The 25,363-nt window shown below is 36.8% G+C and overlaps 2 protein-coding genes across 2 annotated transcripts; one reads left to right on the plus strand and one right to left on the minus strand.

Moving 5' to 3' along the window:
• Nucleotides 1-2,214: 2,214 nt before the first annotated feature.
• polr1e (RNA polymerase I subunit E) lies at nt 2,215-7,174 on the plus strand. Its single transcript, XM_039692266.2, has 12 exons — nt 2,215-2,479; nt 2,747-2,850; nt 2,954-3,030; nt 3,111-3,196; nt 3,673-3,725; nt 4,571-4,715; nt 4,805-4,915; nt 4,989-5,085; nt 5,570-5,703; nt 5,808-5,889; nt 6,015-6,146; nt 6,876-7,174. Exons 1-12 carry the CDS (start codon nt 2,422-2,424, stop codon nt 7,033-7,035), a joined length of 1,239 nt encoding a protein of 412 aa, XP_039548200.2. The 5' UTR covers nt 2,215-2,421; the 3' UTR covers nt 7,036-7,174.
• Nucleotides 7,175-7,412: 238 nt separating this feature from the next.
• On the minus strand, nt 7,413-24,552 carry fbxo10 (F-box protein 10). The gene is made up of 11 exons (XM_039692253.2): nt 24,071-24,552; nt 21,085-21,713; nt 18,374-19,183; nt 16,109-16,258; nt 15,538-15,674; nt 15,341-15,411; nt 15,042-15,194; nt 14,139-14,468; nt 13,011-13,321; nt 11,708-11,889; nt 7,413-10,815 (listed from the first exon to the last, which is right to left on the minus strand). The coding sequence occupies exons 2-11, from the start codon at nt 21,673-21,675 to the stop codon at nt 10,641-10,643; spliced, it is 2,910 nt and encodes a 969-aa protein (XP_039548187.2). The 5' UTR covers nt 21,676-21,713; nt 24,071-24,552; the 3' UTR covers nt 7,413-10,640.
• Nucleotides 24,553-25,363: the final 811 nt, after the last annotated feature.

Raw genomic sequence — 25,363 nt, forward strand, 5'->3', positions numbered from 1 at the left:
AACTAGAGAATGACACCGGATGCATGCAGTTGACACCGAAAGAGTCCGCCATATTGGTCCGGGGAAGACTGCTGCTTTTTCTGGACAAAAATTCTCAACGGTTTATACAACGTGGAGTTCGAAACATGTTCTGTCTCCAATTACTTAGAATCTCACTAGTTAAAACTTGAAAATTATTTATTGTCATACAGAATTGTACAAAAGAAATCTCGCTTGTCAAGCATAGATTTGTTTTTGTTTTCTTGGGTAGTGGAGACATCCCTAATGTAATATCATTTAATGTACATGAAATACGCATAATGTTTTTAATTGTGGAAATGTTTTATTTTTCTGTTTTCATCATCAGCATTTTAGCTTTTTCACTTGAATCATGTCAAACGACAAGACAATTTCAAATAAACGTGAAGATTTTCATGCTCTGTCCTAAAACCAAATCCATTGAAAAAGTATAATACCCTAAGACTTTTAATTTTATGACATAAAAAAACATTAAGTATTAGACTAAATGTAAAAAAACAAACAACAACATTATTATCTAAATCAAGAGTGCAATAAGCATAACATCAATAATACAATGTGTCACAATTATTTATGACTGCATAGCCTACCTATTTTCACTAATTACGATTGATCATAGTTGTTTTATTTCCATAATGTGAAACAGTTTTGACCCAAATGAAGTTTTGACAAAAGTTGCATATAGCCTACTTTTTATTAGACTGATGTATAAAGAACTTGAAAAGGAAAAGGTAAATTTGTGAATATTTGGAGATCACAAAAAAAAAATGTATCTGGTTAATTTTCAAGGACACTAGTACTTCCTCATAGTTAAAGGGATAATTCTGTCATCATTTATTCACCCTTGAGTTGTTCCAAACCTGTATGTATGAATGTATTTCTTCTGTTGAACACAAAATAATACATTTTGAAGAATATGAGTAACCAGTAACCAAACAGTTGATGGGCCCCATTGACTTCTATGTAATGTGAAAAATAAAATAAATACAATGGAAGTCAATGGGGTCCATCAACTGTTAATATATTTTGTAATAGGCTATATATCAACTGAATGAAATAATGTGAACTTCACTGCTCAAGCTGTTGAGCTTGTTAAAGCTACAGTTTCCTCCTAATCTCTAACCGTTTCTCCTCAGAATCTCTTCCACATTGCTTTAAAATATGCCATTCTGTGCAGAATTCAAATGGTTCTGTTACATTTTCTGGCTCTGTGTTATTGTGTCTCTGGTCTGGAGTTGAGTGCACGCTTCTGTGGTTCAACGTCACGTCAGCGGCGTGCGTCGTGCGTCTTGTCTTCAGCATTACTGAAGGCGGATTGATTGACAACAGAACCGGAAGAGAATACAATGCTGATTTTTTTTTTTTAATTTGAGTTATTTTGGACCAAAATGTATTTTCGATGCTTAAAAACATTCTAACTAACCCACTGGTGTCACATTGACTACTTTGATTATGTCTTATATCCTTTTTGGACAAGGACAGTAGCCTATATCACACATACATTTTCAATATGGAGGGACAGAAAGCTCTCTGAATAAATCTAAAATATCTTAAACTGTGTTCCGAAGATGAACGGAGGTCTTACGAGCTTGGAGCGACACAAGAGTCATTAATGACATCATTTTCATTTTTGGGTGATCTAAAGGTCTAAATCCAGGTGATCACTCATATCAATCTTCGTCCAGGCCTAAAACAGTACAGTTTTTTGTCAGTGTTTATCTAAAAACATCCGATTATGCTTAATAAGCCAACAACACACCTGGTCATGTAAACGGGGAAACCCGCTTTCTGTATTTATCGGAGTAAGGTCATAAACGGCTTTATATAAACCAGTCGACACAGGTAGTTTTTTTTGCCTTGGATGTAAATGAATTAAACTGCATGGTTGGCTTATTGAAGTGCACATGTGTGAAATGTGACAGAACGCATCCTTAGTCCAAATTGAAACACTTTCAAACAGAGCAAGTGTTTAGCAGGAAGGGATGAAGGACATATCACAAACGCAGACTCTTTCACGGCCCAGAAAATTATAAAAAATGTGCTCTCATTTCTTGCAGCAGAAGTAGAAGTGGTTCAGTCAAAACACTGCATGTGTAACTGCATGGGAGGATAGGCGACGAGCTGTACGTTTCCCTCTGACATGTTCATTTGACATAACAACCGACAATTTTAAATGCTAATATCTTCTAAATGCAGTTTTTTTTTAAATTGTTTTGGATCACACTAGCTTATAGATAACAGTAAGGCTAACATATTGAGACCAAAAGCCACAAAACCATGCACAAAACTACCAGTTTGATTTCATGGGGACTTTAAGAAAACGGATGATGGCGTTTTCTTAACCGCTGGATGTCGCTGTTGGTGCAGATACGCGTGTGAATTTCAGCCGAAGAAACTTTAAAAATGGCGGAGACCTGTACATGGAAATCACGTGAAGAAACTGGAAAGGATGCGTATATTGGTAACTTTTTTAATATCGGAAAAATCATAGATGTACTAAAATATATTGTTGGCGTTTTTTTTGACTCTGGTTTATTAAAAATACACTTAATCTTTTAGTTTAAGGAACCCACGTGGAAACGCACCATGCTCATGTCCAAATCCAACAATTATGTATAATTAACGTACTCAGTTGAATAGTTTGTTGGCTAAAATGGTCATAAATCATTGCTAGATGTTTGTTGTTAAGTCGTTTCCATATTTTTAAGTCACAGCCTTGTCATTGCAGTTAAATTTTCTAACGGCCTCGTGAGAAAAGCAAAACATCTGGACTTCAAGCTCTTCAAACATAAAGATAGAGTCAATCCCAGAAAGAAAAACAGACGGATTGTGGTAAAACTAACATTACCTATATATTTAGATTGAAATCATTTTTATTTTAGGTCTTGAAAATCTGGCGGATGTGGTGTTAAGGAATATTTTCTTCCCATGTTAGGTTGCAGAATCAGACAGACTCCCCTATGTTGGGAGTAACTTTGGGCCTGGGTCGTCGCAATCTAATAATCTGTGCAGGTGAGGTGATCTGTATAAAAACTGATTAGTTGAATGATTATGGGATCTCTGAATAATGGGATTGTAATGGTCGTTAACAGGTATTTTGTGGGAGTTCTGGACAAGAGCACTATGCAAATGAAGGTTCACAATGCTCAGCTGTTCAATATGTTGCCTCTTATCCCAGGTAAATATGGTACATTTGTAATGTATCATAATAGTGGCATAACATTTTTTTGCAGGGCTCTTCATGGTCATGGAAAATTGATTAAAATAGTGGTTTTCAAGCTTCAAAGTCATTAATTATAATAAAGTCTATTGATAATACAGTATAAGTTATAACATTATTATTGTATAATAGTTATGACTTTTTAGTGAATAATCTGAAAATACATTTAGCTCCATACTGAAATATCTTATCAGTTTAAGATTGCTTCCTCAGAGTGTGATTTCTGTCAAATTAAATCTTTAATGATTGGAAAAGTCATTTATTGCTCATGTAGTTTGTAAAAAAAAAAAGAAAGTATTTTATTCTCATGGCTCCTTTGTAATTCTTAAATGTTCAACAGTAATGTTGTTGTCTACTATAGAGATAGGAGCCATGTGTCTTTTGTTAGACAGGATGTCAGTGAAAGAGAAGTTCATTTTTGAGTGTGTCTTCAGGTGAATCCACAGGAGATGACAACACAAAGCATCCTGAGACATACAGACAGAAGGCGAGTAACTGAATATTTGCCTTTCGTAGAAATGTATTTTTTTTTATATATCATTTGGTTTTGTAAAATGTTTACACCATGAAGTCAAAAGCACTTTTACTGATTTAAATATTTATAAATGTTAAGTTTTTGGGGACTAAAAACAAATAACCTTGCCTTATCATAAAATTATTTGAAAAATTTGGTTGGCATTAGACAGAAGTTTCTATCATCATTGTCTTCTCTCTTGTGACACATCTGAGGGAAATGGATCGTTGTTGTCCCACCCTCGTGCCATTGTTCATGTCATCAGCTTTAAAGCATGCTTTAATGTTGATAAAAAATTACAAGGATGCATTCATTAAAAAAAAAAAATAAAAAAAAAAATATATATGTATATATATATATATATATATTTACAGATAAATAATTTATAGTGATCGCTGCAATTAAATAAAAAGAATTGATAATTTTAATTTCATGCTGACTTTGCATGAAGAGGCTTGTTTGCCATTACACTAAATCTATGATATAATTTCCTGTTTTTTTCCTAACCTGCCAATAGTTAGTCCACATGACTTTGAAACAAAAGTTTTTAACTGCATGTTTTTATTTGTCTAAGAAATTAAATTACTAAATAATATTCCAAACTGCCAATGTTTATAGCTTTCTTTAGAAAAATTTAATCTTTTTGCTTTTCAACTTTTTACTTTATTATGAAATGAGGACAGTCGAATCACCCTTAGGCGCTTCTCTTTGAGCCCTCCAAAAATATAAAAATGTAGTGCTTCAATTCAAAAATGAAAAACATGTCCATCATTGAAGAAGTCATTAATCACATGTGTGTTTTCTCTGTCTGGGCACAGGTGGATGCTCTCATTGAAGCATTCGGGACGACTAAACAGAAGCGTGCTCTGAGCTCCAGGAGACTGAACGAGGTGGGCAACGAAATGCTTCAGCAGGCTGTGGCACTGGCTGCCAGCAACGTCATAGATCGGAAAGGGATGGACGGTAAGTGGCAGTATGTGTTTTCACAATTAATGACTAAACTGTGCATTGAAAAGGGTCAACAGCAATGGCTCTTCAATTCTGTCTCTAAGCTCTGCGTAATGAAGTGAATGAAAGTGAGGCAAAGACAGAGACCCCACTCTTCCTCCCCCCGTGCAACACTGCAGCAGAAAAACCAGAAGATGTATACCCCTTCGACCAATGTATCCTTTTTAGTTCTATATATGTTTCTCCTCGTTATTTTTTTCTGTGTCAGGATCCTTAGCTTTGTTTTAGTGTTGTCTCCAATTGAGTTTGATGCGCTGAAGGAAGTTGGAATGAAGATGGCAGCGCTGACCCCTGAAGACCTGCAGAAGATGAGAGATGAGCTTGGGTATGGAGACCGTCATACTGTTGTTGTCCAATTTTTTTTTTTTTGATAACACAATTAATTCTCTTATAATGTAAAATAGTAGAATTGTAAAACATTAAAATTATTACTATTTTAAAGGCACAATATGTAAGATTTTGCACTAAAACATGCAAAAACCATTAGAACAATGTTATACGTTTTGTTGACTTGAGTATCTTCACTGTCCCAAATGTTTCCAATAATGTTTAAATCCAGAAAAATCTGCCACTTTTGATCAATTTAATGTATCTTTGCTGGATAAAAGTATTAATTTCTTCAAAGAAATGACTGACCCCAAACTGATTTTTTTTTATAATCTGGAAATATCAGAGAATAAAAGTGTAATTCCAGCACGGCACAAGTTTTAAAAATAATTTAACTGGAAAAGTTGTTGGTTTTGGCTATGTTTTAGCTCCAGATTAATTATAGAAATGCTTGTTTTTATTCATAAAAATGTGTTCTTTAGTCCTCAGACTGTTCTTGCACATCTTGAATCACTTCCCACTGAGGACGCAGCTCGTGACAGACAGTCACGTTGTGCCTGGTACCTGTCCTTCCTCATCAAAGTCTCACAACAGAAACGTAGTGTATCCTTCAAATGTGAGTGTTAAAGAAACAGTTTAAATCTTTAGTTTGTCAGCCAGTAGATGATATGGTAATAATGTATTTTAAATAACCTTATAATTTTCACTCTCTTTTGCTAGTTGGTACTGAGAATGGATGTCCCAAAATCCTCATCAACAAAGTGATGAAGAATTTCACAGTGGAGAGTTTCCACGACGGCCGGTGTGTGTGTATCCTAACTAGGCACAGTCCTGCAGCCTGTTCTGACTTAAATTTTTGCCTTTATTTTTTTATCAAAACATATGAAATTTCAGACAATGGCCATTAAGTTATGTTTCTCTCTACAGACTCAGGAACACAGTGTCGACGTCCATGCGTTTGAAACTGGTTTCTCACTGTTTGGCTTTACTGTTGCACATGGGTGATCAGACGGCTAACCTCACTCTCTTACACAGAGACATGGACATCAGCGATAACAAGTAAGTCAAACGTATTATTCTACACATTAACCCCGTAAAGCCTGACATATGAAGTCATTCTCAGATTTTTTAAGTGGAATAGTTTATTGAATCTTAAGAAAAAAGTTTACATGTTCTTTTTTTAATTTGAGTATCATGTTTGATACTAGCTTTTATTGCTCATATAGTATGATATATTGTAGGAGAATAATCCAGCAGCTCAAACCTATATGTTTAAAAAAATATTTTGCACTTTGGGCTTGGGCCCTACGTATGATTAAAAAAAAATTGACAATTATTTGTCAATACCTTCTCTAGCGAATGTTTAGCATTCCCCCGAGAAACTTTGTATTTGCTTGCAAAATGGTTGCGCTCGCTTGCAAAGAACAAAAGTTTTGCAAGTGAATGCAAAGTTTCTTGGGGAATGCAAAAATTTTGCGAGCAAAACTTAAATATATATATATATATATTTATTCCATCATATTTCCTTTAGGGGCTCCGCATGATCATGTTGACAATTTAGAGGCCTTATCTAGGTTCAAACTAGATATGCATAATTAGTTTTTCCTTTCTTGTGATGGTCTAAGACATTGGTTCTCAACCAGAGGTCCAGGGCTCAACTTCCAGGGTTGCCTTAATACATTATAAAATTATTTAATTTCAGTTTCAGGTATTCAGTCTTAAGAAATCTTATTTAAGCTAAAACCACTATAATATTTATTCTGACATGGTTTCAAATGTTTTTTGCAGAATGTTGGAGTTGGCCAAGGCCATGGGACTGACCCTGTCCCGTCAGGCTGTCTCCAATAGAGAAGGGATGCAGGATGAGCACAGGATGGCCTCTCTGGTGCTTCCTCTGGTGCGTTATGATCGACGGGTGGAACGCAAGAAACGCAAGAGGATGAACTGAGCCATGCACAGTAGTGTGTTTCTAAGCTGTGTAGGAACTGGCTATAACTGCATTTCATTTAGAAGTTTCACAAATGTGCTCAATTTAGCAGTGTTGGAAGATTGAATTGGAAAATAAAAGACTATTCTGTAAATGGCAATGGGAATTACCCATGTTATCCATAGTTTTACAACAACCTGATGCAAAATCGGTCCATATTGAGTTTAATTTGTGTATACTTGAGATGAATGTAATCACATCTGTATTGATTGACTGTTAATGTCTAGCTTGTGAGCACAAGGATTGCTTTTCCTGTGGAAAATGTCTTGGGGTTTTTGAAATCAAATCAATATCTATGCAGTATGCACCTAAAGACAAAAACTACAGACAACAGTCAGTTTTCAATGATAGTGATTATATTTATACTGCACAATAAGTATAAAAACCATACTGTAAAAATAGGCACATTTTAGTAGATACATATTGCACTTTACAAATCAAACCAGCAGTTGGTATGAAAACATTACTAAAATAATAACAGCCTGCTGTAAATCTAACATAAGATGGCTACCTTTCGATAAATAAGGTCTAGTGTTTTCGGAAGAAAATCCCATCACAAAATCCTTTTTTTAAAATTATGAGCTATGTTCGAAATGGCATTCTTCCATACTCTTCCTGTATAGCATACTGTACACAGTGTGCAAAGATTCAGAATACCTAACCATCTACCACGTTTCACAAGCAATGCAAAGGCCATGTAGTAAACTTTCATTTCCAGTATAATGAATAAACAGAAATTACTGTTAAAACACTGTCATTTTTCACAAGCTATGAGGTCATGTGATGTTTAATTGGATTCAGAATAAAATCTACTGTTTTATGTACAGTACAGGTGAAACTCAAAAAATTAGAATATCGTGCAAAAGTTACGAATTTGATGATTGTTGTACAGCTTGAAAACCTCAAAATTCAGAAAATTTTAATATGACAAGAAATCAATTAAAAAACGGATTTTAAATACAGAAATGTCAGCCCTTTGAAAAGTATAATCATGCATATATGTATATAGTTATATATACCAAATATATTAGTTTCACCTTTTAATTTGAATTACTGAAATACATTAACTTTTGCATAATATTCTAATTTTTTGAGGTTCACAGCTTAATATATTGTAAGTTTGGATTCCATTCCGAACACAGACATGGTCTCTTAAAAAAACAACCTTGTTTCAAAACCCTTTGGTAGATAATCCATTCAAAAATGAAAATTTTGTCATCATTTGCTCACAGGTTTGGAACAACATGAGTATGAAATTCAGCTACAGAAGAATTAAAAAATAATAATGTTGGTAATTAAACAGTCTTGGTTTCTATTGACTTCCATAGTATTTTTTTTTGTCTATTGTAAGGGGATCACTGGGAACAAAACTGTTTTTTTCACCAGCATTCAAAATATCTTTCATGTTAGTTTTCATTTCTGGGTGGACTGTCCCTTTAAATTACAATTAGTCTCTTTTTATTCTCTTATTAAGGTTTCTGACATCACAACGTCTCAAAGGGGTTTTCATATGATTTTACAATTTAGCTTGACCGACATATGATAATCTTGTTTACAGTCTTCAAAATAGCAAAACGGCTATCAGCAGTTTTTGCATATCCCAATATTTAGTAAAATTCTTCATTGCTAGTCATTTCAAAATAAATGATTCATTGAGAGACATATTGATTCAGTGTCTGTGAAATCACATTCAAGATCTTTAAATTGTCTTCTGATAAGTTCTTACAAATTCTCCAAGGGTTGCCAGGTCATTCGAGAACTAAAACCCTTCAGTAATGTGCACAGGTGCATAAAACTAGAGGGTTTCAATAAGAGAGTTAAATATTGCCAGTTTGCCACTTGTTTGGCAGCAGTACTCAGTGTGTGCATATTTGTTTTTGTCCATTAAAGAATCTCAGCAGAAGCCAGCAGGACTACAATTCCCAAGGTGCACTGAAATTGTTTATCTTCTATTTTCAGCACTGGTTCAGGTCTTTTGGGAAGAGAGAGGGAAAGTCACATGACATGTCTCTTTCTCCCTTTTGACTTTGTGTGAATGGCTGAAATAACCACAGCCTGTAGGTTCACTGGACAATGAAATTCATGTGCTTTACTGAATCATGTAGGACTTCTTTTTAAACGAACAAACAAAAAAAATGCTTTCTTGATTTGCTTCCAACAGGTCGTAGTGTTGTTTCTGGAAGAAAAAAAAAAAAAAAAAAAAACCCTTTCCGGCACAAATGTATTCTGTATTGGATGGGGCGGCAGGTTTCAGCTGGTTTGCTAGCCAAACAGTATTAAAGCTACACTGTGTAACTCTTTTAGTTTATTCTTAGCTAAAAACACTTAGTTCTTTCAAAAATATATGTGCTCATTAATGTATATTTAGTTCGTTCAAGTAATAAAGTAATCTTGTGAGTGTATAATATGCAATTGAAAATACATACGGGTAAGGGGTTCTAATGTCGGTCGCCATGTTGCCCCTCCATCTTGATTGTACATTAGCCAAAGAGGGACATACTCGTTAATTCAAGCTTCGCCTTTCGCGTTTACGTTTGAGTTAACACTCATGGACGAGGTCGAACTGGAAGCCATGTTAATCTTGGACTACATTGGCCACCGTAGGAGTTAAAACGAAATCGGAATTGAGAGGAACAGAAACTAATATTCACTGGATGGTCATATACCTTTTCACCGCTAGATGGGGGTAAAAATCACACAGTGTAGCTTTAAGAAACAAAACTCCAGTAAATGTTCCAGTAAGTTGCTCATGAACACTGATCCCAGACCAGCTTCACTTCCATTTCGAGAGTGAAAAACAGTGATAGTTTGCCAAAAAATTTAAATTCTGTTAAACTCACCCTCATGTCCTTCCAAACACATGACGTCCGTTGATCTTCGGAACACAAATGAAGATCTTTTTAATGAAATCTGAGAGCTTTCTTTCCATTCATTGACAGCCTACACAACTACCACTTTCAAGGCCTAGAAAGGTAGTAAAGGCATAGTAATCCATGTGACTCCAGTGGTTTAATTAATCTCCAACACGTGGCCACGTAACAATGTCTGCTCTCAACATCACGCATACATTGTGGTGCTTTTGTGAACGTCTGTTGGAGATTTATAATTTGTAAATAAAGTTTCATATGCATAAAATTGAGGTTAAACCACTGGAGTCACATGGATTACTTTAATGATGCCATTACTACCTTTCTGGGGCTTGAAAAGGGGTGGTTGTGTAGACTGTCAATGGAGGGACATAAAGCTCTCAGATTTAATCAAAAACATAGACGAAGATGAACGAAAGTCTTATGGGTTTGCAATGACATTTGGGTGAGTATGACAGAATTTAAAATTTTTGGGTGAACCTTTAATCCATCATAGTTTGATTCCTCGACTACTAAACAAGATAACATTGGTTAATCATGTTAAAAAGTGCTTTGGATGTCAAAAAGTGGTTGAGGCTTAATCCAGTTGGTCCATCATCCAATCCAGAATGTTGAAGCAATGCCTTCAAGTTGAGGGGAAAATGTTTATGAATTTCCATCTGATCCATCGTTAAACTGTAAAGCCGGGAATTATGTACCTCATAAAATTGAGCAAAAGATGCTGCCGTTGTTATGGCAACCGCTTTCTACAGAGGCAGTGATTCTGTTTGTCATGGTGGTGGCAAGGTGAGCAGGGAGTGTGGCAGGGGTGACAGAGGGGTTAGTATTATGGGGACGAGGAGGTGGATTTTCCAAAGCCCAAAGGGCTTGCGATCTGCAACAGAAAGAATAGTAGAGGTCAAATATAGTATTCAACATGTTATTAGAGATTCACTGAATTTTAAGCAACCATTTAATTCCCTTTTGGCTTTGGCTCAGACAGAGGGCCGAAATCATTGACGGAAATGATCTCTTGACCTGATCTCTTTAAATGATGAACAGACTAAATTCAGGCATTATTCACATATAAACATTGATCAGCGAACATAAACAGAAGCTCAACTGAACCTGCTTGACGCACAAGAACAAACCTCATTGGTTCCTGCGGAAGCTCAAACGTGCTGCGTAACTCACGAGAATGAACCTCTTTGGTTTTTCGCATGTCAGGCAAACATGCTTGAGCTTCCGTTTATTATAACTAATGTGTGTGTTGATGAATGTTTATATGTGAATAAAAGCCTAAATTCAAATTTGGACTAAACCGCTCAATTAATATAGATTAGTAAGTGCCAAAGTTGTAGTTGTGTAGCTGTCAATGAAGGGACAGAATCTCTAATTTTATTAAAAATAACTTCATTTGTGTTCCGAAGATGAATGAAAGTATTACGAGTTTGGAATGACATGAGGGTGAATACAGTAATTGATGAATTGAACAGAATTTTCATTTTTGGGTGAACTAACTGAATTGGGTGTATTGAACCAATCTTTATTACTAGTTACAGCTTGTGGATATATATTACACACGTTTTTATTTGAAGGTGATTATCAAACAAATTTTATTAATTAACTCATTATGAAATAAACTTTATTTTCAGTTTCAGCTTTCAGCAAAATTACTTTCGGTTTCTTTGTTTGTTCAATCATTTTTGGAGCATCACTATATATTATGATATATATTGTATAGACTACATTTATAGAGTTTTGAGTCTGTTACGTGTGTGTTCTACCTGGGTCTGAGCAGAGAGTTGTTAAGTACAACACACTCCATGTTCTGTGTGTTTGTCCGTATGGGGGTTTTAGTACTTGTAGGGTGGCCCTGATAAACCAGGTTTTCCTGAACCACACCTCGGACCCGCTGCTTAACGGAAATCCCATAACCCCGCAACGCCTGAACGCGATTCCGCAAGACCTGCAGAACAGATATCAAATGTCAGCATCTGATAGCAGGATAGGAGCCTTTTCAGGACTGCAGATAAACAGTACATGGGCAGTGTCAGAAACCTAAGAATTTGCTACACAGCCAATGCTTTTGTATGAATGTAGGCTTTAGTAATAATAACCATATAAATATTTAATGTTCTTTCAACTAACCAACAATTTGTGCGCTCAGGATTGTGTGATATAATAATCAGGAAGAGACACAGATAATTATAGAATTTTACAAAAGTATATATTTTTTAATTAGTACATTTTTTAAAAAGTTAAATTTTTTTTAGAAATAGCAAGAACTTTTAAAGGCTAATTATGATTTAAATAACAACAACAATACATGTATTATTATAGATATAAATAAATATTTATAAGAATACGAACATAATTATTAAGACTACAATAAAGTGTATATGCTAAAAACATGGCGTTGATATTATTATTTTAATATAAAAAGTTAGATCCACATTTTTATTGCAGTCTAATAATTATTTTTAGGGCTGGGCAACGATTAATTGCGATAAATCTTTTCCAAAATAAAAGTTTGTGTTTACATAATATATGTGTGTGTAGTCTGTGTAATTAGTATGCATATATAAATACACACACATGTAAATATTTAAGAAATATTTGCATGTATATACTGTATATATACAGTATTTACACATAATTTATATTAAATATTAATATTTTGTATATTAATAAAACATTTTTCTTAATTATATACATTCATGTGTGTGAATTTTTATATACAAAATAATTATACACAGTACACAAACATAGGCTATATTAAGTAAAACAACTTTTATTTTGGATGTGATTAATCACGATTAATCGTTGCCCAGCCCTTATTATTTTAGTTTTATTATTATTGTCAAAAAGTAGAAATACAACAATTAAAAATCAGTTCTGGAAATAGTTGTTTTTTTGTGGATACTTATACAAAAATTATCAGTATCAATAGTGGTCATTAAAAAACAGTATATTTTGTTTGGTTGTGACACAAAAACAACCATCTACCTCTGTATATTGATTTCAGACACAGCCTCTGTATGCTTTTACTTTCTCAACCCTGTGACACAGAGATTAAAGCAAACTCACTTTAACATCTGCATTGTCCATCACTCGTATTCCAACAGTATTATTTCCGACCACATCATTTTCCACAATGAGCCCATCGCCTCGGAAGCAGACACCGTGACATCCATTGCCATAAACCCCATTGCCGCGCAGCTCTACTCGACACTCTCTGTCCACGGACACTCCCGTCCAGCCATTACAGAGGACACAGTTACCAACTAAACGTGTCAGCTGAGCGCTCTGAATGATAGACATGCCGGCTCTTCTGTTATTGTTCACCATGTTGGACACCACGTTCAGAGGCTCACTGCTCTTCACATACACTCCGACAGCTGGAGAGACAGAGAAGAGAAAAAGAATGAACACAGACATAAGTGTGATGCCAATCTAATTTGAACATGTATGACAGGGATTTCATAAACAATGTTTATGAAAAACGCTATACAAATAAATGAAATTGACCTGATCCCCCTATGAAGGATCCCATTACTAAAATATAAAAGCATATATTTTCATGTTTAAAGACATAACATGGAAGCAAAATTAAATAATTGGCTTAATATTAAGTATTATCTGAAAACTTAAAGTTAACAAAATATTTTTTATTCACTATAAGAGCTATGTTTAAAGTACCTAAAAAAACATTTTAAAATTTTAATATACTTGAATAACAAAGGCAGTCCAAAAGGTGAAAGTGACAAGTAGAAACTCTGTAGAAAGTCATTTTACGATTAACAAGACTTCAGAAAGTCAGAATAAAATGACATCATCAAATTAATTTGTTAAAAAATGTGAAAAATTGTGTTCAACATATTTAATAAATTTAACAGCCCAGAAATAAAAAAAAACATAATTCTCTCAAAAAAAGAAAAATGAACATTTAAAATATTAAACAACATTTAAATGGTAATCTATGGAGCCCTGCACATGACATGCACAAAAAAGCCAGTAATTTATTGTAGCCATAAATTAAGAATTCATTTAATCACGGCTACGTTTTATGTGTGAATAGTGACAGACCACTCATGGCATATTCAATAATGCATGTGTTCCAATTAGCAGCAAAATTAAAACAATTTCAAAAAGTAGCTGTGTAATTTGAATATCACAGATGCGGCAAAAGAGTCATGATATTTAACAGTCACTAACCTCCATTGTGGCTAATACAGTTGCTTTCCACTAGGGCAACTGTGATTGGCCGTCGAGTGGAAAAGCGCTCATCTTCACTATCGATATCACTTTCCCATGCCATCAGTTCTCCTTCCTCATTGAAGTTCTCCGGCCCTCCTCGGTCCCTCTCTCCGACACCGACGACTCTCTCCCTGTCCTGTAAAGAGCGATAGCCTTCTCTGCTCACTGCAGACTCTGTGTCCTTCCGGCAGAACACAGCCAGCCCATACATGCGGTTATGGGTAATATGGTTTCCAATGAGCTGAGGTAAACTAGATGACATAACCCATACTCCACAGCCTCTGTTGCCTACAAAACACCAGGTAATGCAAGTCACGTATGACGTAGAAACAAAATGTATTTCATCTTATTCAATTGGTCTTGATCTGCAACTGCATCCAAAATAGCATACACTCTCTTAAATAGATACTTATTTTGAATAAGTAATTACTTCTGGACCACTAAAAAAGTACAATCTATATAGTCTAAATGCAATCTGGACATACTACAGTACATTCTCCATGCTGTCATTATCATGTGACCTCTGTCCTACTATCAGTTGCATCCCTTCACTGCCATTCATAAATCCTCTTCTGTGGCCTCATGTCCATAATATTCATTTACCATTAATATTCAGGCACTTTTTGCCTACTCTTTTATGAGAAACAGTGAATTCGGACATACTTCTTTTGTCACGTACTGTTTTTCACCTACTATAGAGAAGTATACGATTGCGGATGCAGCCTTTGTGTAAGGGCACACATTTTTGTGTCGATTACGCACAAAATTAATTTCTATCACACACATATTTGCAACAAAATTAACAATTTCTGGATAACATCAGCCAAATGCCTTAAATGCAAAAAGCTGAAATATTCACACCGTAAATGTGGTTGCCTTCAATGAGACCCCTCCCTCTCTCTCCCACAACCACTCCGTCCGAGAAGCCATAACAGATGAAGTTATTGCGCAGGACTGGATCGCCTCCTCGACGGATATCAGCGCCACCCCACTGATTCTGCCTAATAACATTCTCTATCAGAGACGAGAGTAGTAAAGCAGCAGTTAAAATTGATTTAGTCATTTCAAGAGCATGAGAAAACACTTACAATAGAAAGGTCTACAGTGCTTGAAGCACCTATAAACAATTAAATGGAAAATGGTACTGCAGTCAAACAGACCAGAGATCAGTCCTCTTCCGTTCTCATTGACAGCAACGCCTGCTGCAAGACCCTGGAAAATGTGATTTCCACTATCGTGAAGACAGAAAGAAACAGAAATCAGATATTTCGTTTTATTAGTTTCATGATAACAAACAAATACATCGACTGGTTCTTATTATCCGATTTGATTTGCATTAAAACACTGCACTGCATACCTGACAACAGGATTGCCATTAAAGAGAATATACACGCCAGCTTCCTTGTTGCCGTAGATCTGGTTGCTGCGAATGGAACCTCTCCCGTTGCCTAGAACGACGATCCCTGAACGCAAGCCACTGTGGATTCTATTACACTGCAGCCAGGAAAAGAGAAAGGGAAAGAAAAGAAAAAAACAGTTAATTTGTATACATAGAAAATGATATAGGATAATGGAAATTCCAAAATGTCTTATATAATAATCGACTAGTTATAATCTGATTACACAACAAAAAAATATTTTAAATCAGTATTTTTTCTCATTTTCCTTTAAATATACACAAACTTCTTAAAAAATTAAATATTAAACTAATTTATTTATTTAAAAGCAAAATCATGTAAATATTAAGATATGTCACTGGCAAATTGTTTTAAATAATTAAATTTGGCTAGATTTATAATTAAGGTGAGATTTTTTTACTCTAACCCTAAGGAAAATAAGATTCAAGAGATATTAACTCTTATAATCTAATGCAATCTGGTATGGGTTTTTAAAATTTTTTTTTATAGTGTACTAAAAGAAACGTGTACCAGTATGATAGGATTAGCCCCTTTGCGGATGTCTAGTCCCGCTTCTCCATTGGAGTGAATGTTGTTGTCAGCAATGAGACCTTGAGCAGAGAGTCGCAGGAACACACCAGACGCCTTGCACCCACACACTTCATTACGCAACATCACCATCTAAACAGAAAAAAGGGATTTGTGAAAGAGAACTAAAACATGAAAGAAAGATATGATGGTCAGAAACAGTGCATTGTCATGAGATATTTTCTACGATTACAGATATGATTAAATCTGCTGGTTGTAATTGTTGTGCTTTTTGCCAGCATAAAATGAAATGAAAAAAAAAATCTCTTCAGAAAATGTAACTGCCAGCTGGTGCTTGCCTGTGCAGAAGGCTCTGACATGATACTAGGGTGTTATGGATAGTTGTCAGGAAGGTGCTATGCCATTACTAAAGTGTTTTGACTGGTTGCTGAGTATTACTAAGCAGTTGCTAGGGTGTTCTAAGTGCTTGCTTTTTTGACATTTTAACATCTGCCAAGTAAAAATTGGAATTCTGAGCGCTGCTGCCCAAACAACCTGCACAAACTGAGATAACATTCACATCTGTAGTACGAAATGTGGATAAGGCTGGAATACGAGGATCACACACTACCAGATAAGTCTTTTTCGAGCACAACAAACTCACACAACTGCAAAAACATGCACCTCGTTGCAAGAAGCACGACAAAAGAAATGTATGTGTTCTAAAATAGTTTCAAAATATCAAACATGTTGTATATCCTCCGAAGTCTGAAGCCTTCATAGACCTAATGGCCACCAAAGCGCTTTACATTTGCCTCACATTCACCCATTCATACACTCATTCACACACCGACGGCGGTGTCAGCCATGCAAGGCGCCAGCCAGCTCGTCGGGAGCAGCTGGGGTTAGGTGTCTTGCTCATGGACACCTCGACACTTGGTCAGGTGGAACCGAGGATTGAACCACCAACCTTTCGGTTCGTAGACAACCCACATGAACCACTGAGCCACTGCCGCCCAGTGTGGTTTATAATGTACTGTGGTACAAACATGGCTTACTCTGGCTATTCTCTGCTGTCTCAGACAAAGATATGTTTGTCCCGTTTTAGCAACCGTAGCTTCTTCGAAAGGGAGGGGTGAGCAGTGGGCTGAGCCCTTAGTGCAACTCGCAACTGAACCGCTAGATGGCACTAAAATCTACACACTGCACCTTTAAAACTCTGGGCAACACCAATAAGCCAATAATTATTTTAATGTTATGGCCGATAAGGTCGATTTAACAATTCTAGATTATTTTGTCTAAATAAATTAAAATGTCATTTAAATAATAATTTTAAATGCTACAAGGGTACTCAGGCATCACAATATTATAATCTACAGTGTGAAAATGGATATTGATTTTGAGATGTGCAGAAGTAGCAACAGATATTTTTTTCTGCATTTTGACCCGATTGTGGCGCATGTAACAGATTATATAGAAAAATAAAAAATGTAGGGCGGGGACTTTAGGGTTTAAGAAGACAAAATGGTTACACTTTATTTCTATAGTCACTTTAGACGTTCTATTAATTATAAGTAACTTTTCAACTATGTGTCAACTAACTCTCATTAGAGTATTAGTATATTATAGTAGACTGTCAGTAGACTGTTAGGTTATGGTTGGGTTAGGACTCGGGAGAACAAGTTAACTCGTAGTCACCAAGTTACTTATGGTCAGGTGAATGTCTGTTGGGGAACCAACAAAATAAAGTGTTAGCATTAGCAGATATTAAGCTGACAGTCTACTAATACTTTAATGACAGTTAGTTGACATGTAGTTGAAAAGTTACTTATAGTTAGTAGAATGTCTAAAGTGAAAAAAAGTAAAGTGAAAATGAAATGATTGAAAAAGTCCTGCATACGTGACCAGAGAGAAGTACGTTGCTTTCACTGGAAGGACCAGTAATGACATTCTGATCCCACTTATATTAAGTGTATTTGACTACTATGAACTAACATTTGATACAAAGCAACTACTGTACTGTGTAGATATAGTACATGTTTTTACATTGTACTTATATATTTTTTTAAAAACCACTTGTTAAAAAGCTTAAACCCAACCATACCATACCATAAAACCTGTTATGCCACAGAGCTGGAAGAGGGAAATCGGCCAACTAAAGGCTTACTTATAGCCATCTCTGCACATTAAACTAGGTGAAGGAATTTTAATGATGACAAAATGACATATTTCAGCTTTAAAGGTCATAAAGATAAATGTTTTACACACTTTGGCATTCTGGATGCAGCGCACTGCATAGTTGAGCCCCCTGAACACATTGGCCTCCAGTCGAGCTTGACCATGATTGCACAGATGCACACCACCTTTTCCATCCCGCAGCAGACAGCGGCGCAGCAGGCAGCCTTGAACTGATGCGACCAACTCTCGCGCCTCTGCGTCCCTCTGCAGCTCAGCAGACAGGCTCAATAGTGCAGGAAAAGCAGAAGAATCAGGCATATCCGCTTTGGAGAGATGCGCTAGTCCGTGCTGGTCATATGAAAGCTTTAAGGCTGTGCTTTTCTCGCTATCTAGCTCATCATCTTCCTCACTTGACTCACTTGATGTTTCCATGCCATCCTCCTCAGTACCATCCTGGCCTGGAAGGAGACTATCTCCACCTTTCTGTTTTGCCCAGTTTGTTTCCCAATCTCCTTCCTGCTTACTCCAGTCCTTCATTGTGTTTACTCCTTCTGAGGGTGTGTTTCCATGACTACCAGCATCTATGTTGTCTTTTCCACCCTGGTTAGATATTTCAGTTGACCCATTACTAGTCATCATAGTGAAGGTCTTGGCCAAGGCGACCAGGTGCTTGTAGGCCCAGTTGCGTTCAGAAACCGGAGCACCTTCCACAGTGACAGAGGCCGAATCGCCCCCTGAGAATTCACAACTGTCCATTAAACTGATGGCTACTCCAAGAAAATGTGCAGAGCTGCCCTGGGCAAAAGAGCAGAAACGAGCCTGGCACGTCCCTGGACCCCGGATATGCAGCTGACAGCCCTCAAAATTGCAGTTGTCCAACTGGACATGCCCAGACGATGTCTAAGAGAGAAAACAAATTAAATTATAGCACTATAGGAAAACTGTGTAAAGCTTGTTAAAGAGTGGCAGGGACACATGGAAGCAATATTAATCAACCTTCAGATAAAAGAGTTGATGACAAACAATGTTAGATAGATGAACTGATTGGCTGGCTGGCAGTCAGACAGACAGATGTGATCTGATTGATGTGTGAAATTGTTTTGAATCACTGGATACAGCTGTATTCCCAATTGTTTTTAGTAAACATGGAGAAAGGACACACCATCACTGATGTTTAAAGGCAGGGTAGGTGATTTGTTCAAGAAATACTTTTGTTATGATGGTTGATCTCTTCACATCCTGATAGCAATCACAAAGGTAAGTGTTGTAAATGTATTCGTAAGCAATAAGGTACGAGAGGCTGTGCGACGCGAAGCGGAGTCCCTGCAACCCCTTCAGCCGTTACTTATTCACGATACAGCACTTGCCTCGAGTACCTTATTGCTTTTATAAAATGGTTGCCACACAATATTAAATAAAAAACAATGTATTTCAACTTTCTTGAAGTAAAATCACTAAAAGCCGTCCTTCCGCTAGAAAAAATAGTCCCTGAGTGTGAACAGCAACAACGTTCCAATGTGTAAAATGCATGAAAGCTCAAATAAAAACAACATAGAACTGCAGTGTTGCAAAGCGATCAATAGAACTGTTGGGTCAAGCGGTTGTAGCCATGTTTTTATCGTGAATAAAGCACAGCTCTTGACCAATCAGAATCAAGGATTCGAACTAACCGTTTTATAAATATGTTTATATCGTCTGTGGAAGGTGTAGGACCATAAAATGTTCGGCCCGAATGCAACGATATGATGTCCTGCCCGTCAACGTATATATTTTTATACTTCTGCGCACCCTGCTTATGCCAACATGACATCATGACTTTTGCGTAAACATACACGGCACTTTCGAGTCAAGTGGCGTGTTATCTCTACGCATTTTGAGCTATTCGCGTGTATCCGCTACGCCATTAACGTCTGAGTGATTCCACGTGTCTGTACACGCCGTCAAATGTCCGCGCGAAACGAAGCAAAATGTAGATCTACATCTGGGGAGCTATCTTTTTTTTTCCTAGGATGGTAAAGAATCAGTCATAAATGCCATTAACCCCAGTGCTGGTTAGGTTTAGGTACGGGGTTGAGGTAAGTCATATATATATACAGTAATAGCGTTAAGTCAACGGCGTTCATAAACACGCTGAAAAGCGATTATGCGTCTTGATAGCACGTCAAAAATGGAAATACGAATTGGCGTGTTATACACACACTACTTCATGAGATCAGTCTGCTCATGCAGACATCACGTCATCAGCACGTTTCATGCTACGCAGAGTCGCAGACTAAGACAGACGTCAGTCACTAAGTACCGCAACCGAAACAGCGGACACTTTTTACAGTTCTTCCTAAACCAAAACTATGCTGCATTCACGCCATAACTACAATAATTTGGAAAAGATGGAACCAGTGATGTTAAACTCTGAGTGGTCCGTGACTCATTGTTTTTGTAATGTTATGTCCTTTGAGACATTAGGTAGTTTAATGTTTGTTTGCCCCCTGCTGTATGCATTCATGTGTTTTGAAGGAGGCGTGGCTTTGGAGACACTCTGAAGGGAGGGTGGGATCTTATGCTTTCAAAAACTAGACCGCTATTCCTTGTATCTCTGAAAATTGCCTGCCCTATCTTTAAAGGCCTGAAGTAATAAAATATTAAAAATATATGGATGTATATAGGGTGTAAAACTGTAAATATATGGATGTATATGTGAGTAGCTGTTGTGACTTTTTGTAAATGAATATGCACAGCAGAAATGTTACAATTTCCATGCTTTTGATATGGATGTATGGGCTTGCGAAATTATCATAGCTCACCTTATAAACCACAGGTGAAAACCACGCTGGCATGAATACCAGATTGCACAGTCTCGCCGTCGGGCACTGTTGATCAAAGCTCACCAACAACGATACATCCCCCAACTTGCCCATTCCAACAATCTCCACAGGCACCTTGAGGGACACCTCCACCTGTTCCTCATATACACCCGCATGGAGCACCACCTTATCGTATGGCCCTGCTGCAGCCAGCGCCCCCCTAAAAGTCTCATACCCGCGCCCTGCCACTGTGCCAACATGCCAAACTCTGCGGTCTTTCCTCCGGCGGAAAAGGTGGAGGCAGGCAGACGAGTGGAGGTCCGAGCCGTTCTGGGTCCAGGTTCGGCTGGCGAGAGCATGCTGACGGAGAGCCTCTCTCCAGGACACCGGGGGCAGATGGGGGCGACGGGGCCAATTTGGGTGGCGACATTCAGAGCATCCTAGACAGAGCTGCCGCCAACGTGTGCTGTCCAAGCTCAAAATGAGTTCACGCCAGGCTCTGCACACCAGACAGCATCGACCCAGATCTGGCAGAGGCAGGTATGCCAGGATGAGCCGCCAAAGCTCGACAGGCAGACTTCCCACCTCCATATCTGTCGGTACCAAACCACCTCACCTGGGCAGATCACCTTAGAGTAAACAGGGCAAATGCATTTGTTCATTAAAATGATAAATATCATTGTTTTTGCAGTTTGCTTTCTTGTACTGACTTATTTCCCATTGGAACACTTTATTTTACAGTGTCATTGTTACATGCAGTTATTATAGTAATAAATCTAAATAATGCTTAATTACATGCAACCAACCCTAACCCTATGGTTACTTTACATTGCAACAAGGACACCTTAAATTAAGTGTAACCAAAAACTATTTAGACATGAATAACAAATTACTACTTGCAGTTATGTGATGCTTAGGATGCTCCCATTTTTGGTAGGTTCCCAAGAGAAAGAGTTTTTAAATGTGTATACATTGCCGCGCTAACGTTTTAGGGTCTGTAAGATATTTTTCTGTTTTTATCGAAGGAAATTTTACAGGATTTTTATAGAAGGCTCTGGATTTAATTGATCAAAAATACAGTAAATTTTATACAATTTTAAATAACTAAAACATTTTTTAGATGGAATTTATTCCAGTGATGGAAAAGATGCATTTTCAGCAGTCACTACTCCAGTCTTCAGCGTCACATGATCCTTAAGAAAAACTTTTCTTATTATCAATGTTGGAAACTATTTTTTTATGAATATAAAATGTAAAAGAAAAGCATGAACACTCCTGGGCAAAAAAGGGACAAGCCAAAAGTGGCTAAATATTTAGTTGTCTTTTAATGGTCTGAACCATTTTAGAATTGACCAATAATTGCAAAAATACTATAGATAAAGTGACTTAGGCCAGAACAGCCTAAGTTTTTCCTTAAATGTTTAAGCTGTGTGGGTACACTTGCAGACAGCTTTTCCAGGAAGAGAAGTCAGTGTTGTTCTACTCAATGTTGCGGGCTTCAAACGGATCATGAGCAATTGAAAAATGTCTCCTAGTTCATTTGAGTTCACTGTAAGACCAATGACCAAATATTCACTACAGGGTTCAAATCTGCACTCTGACCAGGCTAAAACATGAGCCTGATGGACTTGCTCTCAAGCCACTTCTTCGTTGTCTTTGCAATTTGGGCAGAAGAATTGTCTTGTTGAAAAATAACATAACTTTTTAGATGTGGGAAGCAAACCTTTCTGCATCCAGTCCAAAGCATTAAATGACTTTCCACAGAGAATAAGTTCACCAATACCAGCAGCTAAAAAGGCTCCCCACACAATGACAGAGAGTCTTCCTCTATGCTTCACTGTGGTAGAGATGCATTTATTATTATCTCAACAGATTTTTGAAGACACCTCTCTGAAACACCATCATGCAACTCATGATGCATCATGCAACTCATGCTTTGTGATTTATCACTCCACACAACTTCCCATTTTCAGCCAAAAACTTTCAACTTTAAATCTTGCTAATGTCCTGGCCAACAATTTGTGGCTGAGACAATTAATGGTAGACTCACACACAGGTGGTAACGTTTCAAGAACATAGGCTCTTTACCACCTGTGTGTGAGTCTACATTACATTTTTCACATTTTTGGAGCCATGGTGTGCCGACTTTTTTTCCTTTTTTATTAATTTCCTTGCTGAGCACCCAATTTGAGCAACGTTTTGCTTTGCTTTGCTGTGGATGTGCGTGCTTTGGATCTGATTTTACTGGTTGAGACAATTAAAAGCCAGCGTTTAGCCATTTTGGGCTTATTTAGGCTTCCTTTTTTCCCACAGGAGTGCATCTTACTGACCCAAACTTTTGAATGGTAATGTTGATACATACACAGATAAAGGTTCATTTTGTCAACTTTTAGGAGTAGGCTACTCAAGCATAGCTATCTCTAATTTTGAATTCATGGGATGTGATAAAATATTTTTTTAAATATTATAAAAACCTATTTAGGGCTGCATAGCATGCTGAAAGGTTCTTTGTAGGATCACAGATAGAACATTAAAATAGTTCATTTTATGCGAAAGAATAAAACAATATTATCAAAACAAATTCATTTTCTACATTATTTATGTTTGCCAATACCCGAAAATAACATTGTTTTATTATTTACAAAAATCATTTGGAAGGGTTCACTGCAATCTAAAGACATTCTGTGAGATATATTCTGTGCATGTTATGTCTTTTTGCAACAAAATGTAAGCAAGGCTAACATATTTATTCTTGGCAAAGAGACAGTATCATGACAATACCCTGACCTGCATGGAATAACAAAGCAACACAGGACGCAATAAGAGCACACAAATGAAAACAGACATGAATGCATTCAGGGGAAATGGGAAAATGGCAAAGGAAAACAACACATCCTCCGTTTCTGAAGCAACTTTGTATCTGCGTGACAACGACATGTTACGATGCTGCCATCTGATTCAGCGCAATAAAAACAAACGAGCCTACCTCTGACAATACTGTTTCCAGCAAGCATTTTATCAGACGTATAGCTCATCGCGGCTGTTTTTCTCTTAGGCTACGAGGCAGCCAGAAACCAAACACCCATCCGGTGAAAATGTCCTATTTCTTGGCGTATTTTCCTTGTCTTTTTTAAAGGCGTGGAAAACAGGGCTCGTGTTCAATCATAAGGCGGGGGATGATCACTCTTGTGAAGGATAACTTTTCCCTCTAGTCTGACACAGTTGTTAAGCAACATGGCTTTTACTGGGCAACAATACACGTGATATTTAGCTTTCGACCCCCAACTCCCCCCTCTCTGTCTCATTTACAGGAGCATCATGTTGTTGGCCAAGCAGATGATCGGAATTTTTGCGTGCCTTTTTCGACTACACTTGCAGACCACCCTCTATTTAATAATTTATTAGCAAACTACGTTAGTCTTGTGAGTGGTTCTTATAGGATTTATGTAAAAATTACGATTTCACGAGTAATCTTCAGTAGCCTACCATGCCTACTAAAAAAACTTGACCTAAATAAAATTAGTAACATTTTCTTAAATATCTCAATTACTGCCTTTACAGGAAATGACAAAGGTCTCTCATTCAAATTAAAAGTCCTTGCCAGTCATCAGTAATCTGGCTGAGACAAAGTCATTTTGGAATAAATTTAAATAAAAAAAAAAAATGTTTTGACATAATTTCTTTTATTTCTAATATGAGAAAAAACCTTAACAAAACTAATCAGACTCTTTGGTTATACAAGCAACTCCCTTTTTAATTTGGAGGACACAAGCAGCTTGTGCAGTGTTTGTCTGAATTGCCTTTTTGTCACTTTTATTCTTCTCTATAGCTTTTCCCTGTTTGTCTTCCACAGTCCACTAATCTCTAATTAAAATCTCCATGGAAGAATCCCCCCCCCCCCCCCCTGCAATTTTCCGTTTCTTCATCTCACCTCCATCTATCCTCTCCAAACCATGATGGCATTTCCACTTTATTCAAAAAATATTTTTTTTTGTCAATCAACACATCATGTTTAGTCTACCCTATCCAGGCCGGGCCGTCGACATAGGGGACAAGCAGTATCATTGTCCAAGATCCTCTAGGGCATTAACATTTTGTCCTTTCTTAGTCAGACAGCTCTAGGCCCTAATAATTAAATAGCTGACCAAATTTTGTTATTATTATTATTACTGAATTCAAAAAACACAAATCACTTCAACAAAAAAAAAAATTACAAAAAAATTAAAAGTAACAACGTTTAACAAATTAAGGGCATCTAAAAATTACATTTATTTAACAG

This window comes from Pimephales promelas, chromosome 6 (assembly GCF_988280905.1).
Source record: "Pimephales promelas chromosome 6, fPimPro1.hap1.1, whole genome shotgun sequence".
Lineage (NCBI taxonomy): Eukaryota > Metazoa > Chordata > Actinopteri > Cypriniformes > Leuciscidae > Pimephales > Pimephales promelas.

Bases quoted from the DNA above. Each gene is read 5' to 3' on its own strand.
- polr1e (XM_039692266.2), top strand. From the start codon at position 2,422: ATGGCGGAGACCTGTACATGGAAATCACGTGAAGAAACTGGAAAGGAT. The intron at 2,851-2,953 runs GTAAAACTAACA...TTCCCATGTTAG, and splicing joins AGAAAAACAGACGGATTGTG to GTTGCAGAATCAGACAGACT. The intron at 4,916-4,988 runs GTATCCTTTTTA...GCTTTGTTTTAG, and splicing joins TGTATACCCCTTCGACCAAT to TGTTGTCTCCAATTGAGTTT.
- fbxo10 (XM_039692253.2), bottom strand. From the start codon at position 21,675: ATGGAGGTGGGAAGTCTGCCTGTCGAGCTTTGGCGGCTCATCCTGGCA. The intron at 15,195-15,340 runs GTCTGTTTGACT...CGTCTCTGATAG, and splicing joins CGGAAGAGGACTGATCTCTG to AGAATGTTATTAGGCAGAAT. The intron at 11,890-13,010 runs GTGAGTTTGCTT...TCTGTTCTGCAG, and splicing joins TGGACAATGCAGATGTTAAA to GTCTTGCGGAATCGCGTTCA.